The sequence below is a fragment of the Merops nubicus genome, unplaced genomic scaffold (genome assembly GCF_000691845.1).
Source record: "Merops nubicus isolate BGI_N331 unplaced genomic scaffold, ASM69184v1 scaffold37031, whole genome shotgun sequence".
Taxonomy (NCBI): domain Eukaryota; kingdom Metazoa; phylum Chordata; class Aves; order Coraciiformes; family Meropidae; genus Merops; species Merops nubicus.
This window is the reverse complement of record NW_008586861.1, coordinates 3,400-6,588: the sequence shown is the minus strand read 5'-3', so window position 1 is coordinate 6,588 and position 3,189 is coordinate 3,400. Positions and strand designations below refer to the sequence as shown.

Sequence of the window (3,189 nt, the reverse complement as noted above, 5' to 3'; positions counted from 1 at the left end):
GACCGCGGGAAGGAGTGATCGAGGGGTTGGACCTCCCCTCTCTCCCCCCTACCCCGAGCATCACCCCTCGCCCGCAGCAAGCACTGCTCTCCCTGCCAGAGCAGTTGGCATCGAAGGGGAAACTTGTCCCCTAGCTAGTTTTTGGGGCCGGGCCACAGCAAGTTGATTGTGGTCATCTCCTCAGCAGGTAGGAGCAACTGCTGCAAACAGCGTTGGGCAAGCAGCCAGGTTCCAGTTTGAAGGTGGTGTAGTTCAGCAATGACACCTCCTCATTAAACCCTCAGTGCAGGCTTTTTTGGTGCTGCTGCTGCTGGTGCTCGCAGCTTGGAGGGAGATGATCTGTACCCCACATCTTTGCATCACCCCTGCCTCCCCAGAGAAGTGTTATGTTCCCCTGGGCAGGGAAAGGTGAGCATGTCCAAGTCATGCTCAGCATCTTCACTCCCTCTGCAGCAACTAGAGACCTGAAATGAATTTGAGGTGAGCTGGTGACCTTCAGAAAAGCCTCATCTGCAGTTAGCACCAACCAGGCCAGGGCAGCTGAGCTGCTCACGCTGGAGGATCAATGGGCAGGCAGGGAGAGAAACCTCCTTTGTGGCTCCTGCAAGGACAGGCACAGAGGTGACAGCCCCAGTACCTGAAGACCTATTTATTCTGTGAGGAGTTGCTAATGCAGGCACTTTCTTGCCACAAGTCACCACAGGAGAGATGAGGAGCCAGCTAGCAACAGGCTTGCTGGCTGCAAATCCTAATCTCACCCCAGCTTCCCGTAAAACAGGAGACCTTCTAGGCTTAGCTGCCTCAATGGCATGTGAGGGACTCAGAGACAGATTTGTCTCTAAGAGAATTGTCTGTCCTGCAGCTCCCGCCTCAGCTCTGCTGTCCCTCCTCAGGGATGAGCACCAGCTACATCTGCCCCTGCAGCTCCCCACAGACAGATCATTTGAGAGGAGCCTCAAAATAAATCCCCAAGGAATATTTTCCACTTGCAAAAGGCAATTCTCTAGCAACATGGCCCTGCCACTACCCTGAGAGCTCAGTAGCGGGTAGCTGGTCTCCCCCCAGCAGACTGGGAGGAGATACGAGCCCTGCCTGTGAGACAGGAGCCATGGGGCTGCAAGGGGGACACAGATACACACATGGGCAAGGGCACAGCCCTGTCAACCAGTTAATCCCATTTTATTGTTTCCAATACAAATGATGTACTGATAGTCCCACCCTGTCAAGCTTTTGGTATGCAACATCTGGCTCTGTTTACAAAATCCCTGACCTCAAAAACAACTGCCCGATGCTGTTCTGTAACGGCACTTTGGTTATCTGGGCTTTAATGAATGACCTTTATGAACAAGGCACGGCACATCCCTCCGCAGATCAAGAAAATCCTCCCTAAGTCCTCCAATCCCATTAACAACAGGATTGTAGGAGCAACGTGACCAAGACGTGCCGTCCCGGCGCGGTGCCTGCAGGGAAACCCGACCGACGCCGCGCTCCCCCCAGGCACTGCTCACACAGCTCCCCCTTTAGCAGCCACGAATGCACGTGGCAACGCTGGCCAGGGCAAGATGACTCTGGCAGATCCTCCCAGCCTGAGGTCTCCTCCTAGTATTTATTACATATTCCTCTCTCCTGCAGCCATCATTTGAAGGCAAGAGTATTAGAAAGGAATGTGTACAGAAGCAATATGGAATTAAATGGAAAAGAGGTATCAGTCTAACACCAAAAAAAAGGAAAAGAAAACAGAAGGAGACATGGACTACAAACAATCAGAAGGCAGAAGCTGCTCTTCCCTGGCAAGCTGAGATGCTTCTCAGGGCTTTATCTTCACTTGGCACAAGTGACTGGCAGGGAGGGAGGCCAGCAAGTTATATTCACTCCCATCAGCACAAGACAAAACCAAAACCTTTAAAAGACAAACACCAACCTTTAACAAAACATGAAGAGACAAGGACCTAGAGTATAATTCAACACCTGAGAGGCTTGCAGAATATCAACACCAGTCTGCAAAGCTTTCCAAAAAAACATTCCTTGTTCTTCTTAGGAAAATCAGGAGGAAATAGGATGGCCAGCCATCCCAGTTGGTGCCTAAACCTTGCGCTTCTTTGCAGCTGGCTTTCCCTCCTTCCCCAGCCACTGCTGCAGAACGTCTGCACTGGTTTTCTTGGGCGAAGGGCTGTGGATGAACTGACTTGTCCACCTGGGCAATTCATTTTCTTTCTTCTGAGGAGAGCTCTCCTGGGAGTTTTTTAACCATCCCAGCATCACTTTGCTGCTTGGGGTGGTTCTGATCTCCTGGAGAGACAAAAGACAGGGGGAGAGAGGTCAGAAGCACAGCAAGAGCAGGGCAGGCAGCCAAGCATGAATGCTGGTCCAGAGCGGGAAGCGGAAGCTGGAGCAACAGCCCTGCCTGTAACTGGGCACATCTGCAGGAGATTCCCCGGGCTGCTCTTAACAGGCTTGTTCCAAGCCCCATTTCACACAGAATTTGCCTCATTTGGCAGAGAAATCCTGGCACAGAGTGACAGTTTATTTCTGGAAGCGAAGGGGAGGGAATCTGTTCAGGACTCTTCGCTCCAGCATCAAGCACAGGCATTCCCTGCAGATGCTGCCTGCTGCTGCCCCTCCTGCAGCCTGGCAGTGCCGTCCATGCTCAGGGACATCACCGTGGCTGAGCTCTCCCCTGCCAAGCTCCTGCCACACTCACCTTCTTGGCTCCCAGCTCGATGGGTGCGAGACACTCGGGTGCATTGTTGCGGATATTGTTGACAAAGGTGGACACTGGGTGGAAAACAATGTTCTCTGTGGGCTGGATGAGCTTAACTGCTTCTTGGGTTGGCACTTCAGCAAAGTCCAGCCATTTCCTGATGGCCTCATCCCCATCCAGGATAGCTGGCATCCTAGGGGACAAGACAGTCAGAGACAAAGTCCAGCATCGATATGGCAGAGCAGGGTGGTAAAAGCCAGGCTCACAAGCTAGCAAGGAGCCGGCAGCTTGGGTGGAAACTGAAGCAGCAAGATGCTCTTCTGCAAGGTAGAGCATGCCTTGGCTCTGCCCAGGTAGCTGCTTTGCTGGAAGAGGCAGAGAGCTCGACTGCCAGGCCCTGGTCAGGCAGAGGGATCCAACCCCGACTGCCACCCACTGGGGCACAGAGATGACGATTTATGGAAAGGGTTGGCTAGTGACCCAAAACG

General features: G+C 52.9%; 1 protein-coding gene across 1 annotated transcript in view; it reads right to left on the bottom strand.

Annotated features, from left to right (window-relative positions):
- Positions 1–2,082: 2,082 nt before the first annotated feature.
- HMCES (5-hydroxymethylcytosine (hmC) binding, ES cell-specific) overlaps positions 2,083–3,189 on the bottom strand; it is a gene marked incomplete at its 5' end in the record, with an annotated part of 2,492 nt that continues 1,385 nt past the window's right edge. Inside the window, 2 exons of the mRNA XM_008948772.1 lie at positions 2,083–2,289; positions 2,702–2,894. Coding sequence (XP_008947020.1) covers positions 2,083–2,289; positions 2,702–2,894 — 400 coding nt within the window. The remainder of the gene's footprint in view (positions 2,290–2,701; positions 2,895–3,189) is intronic.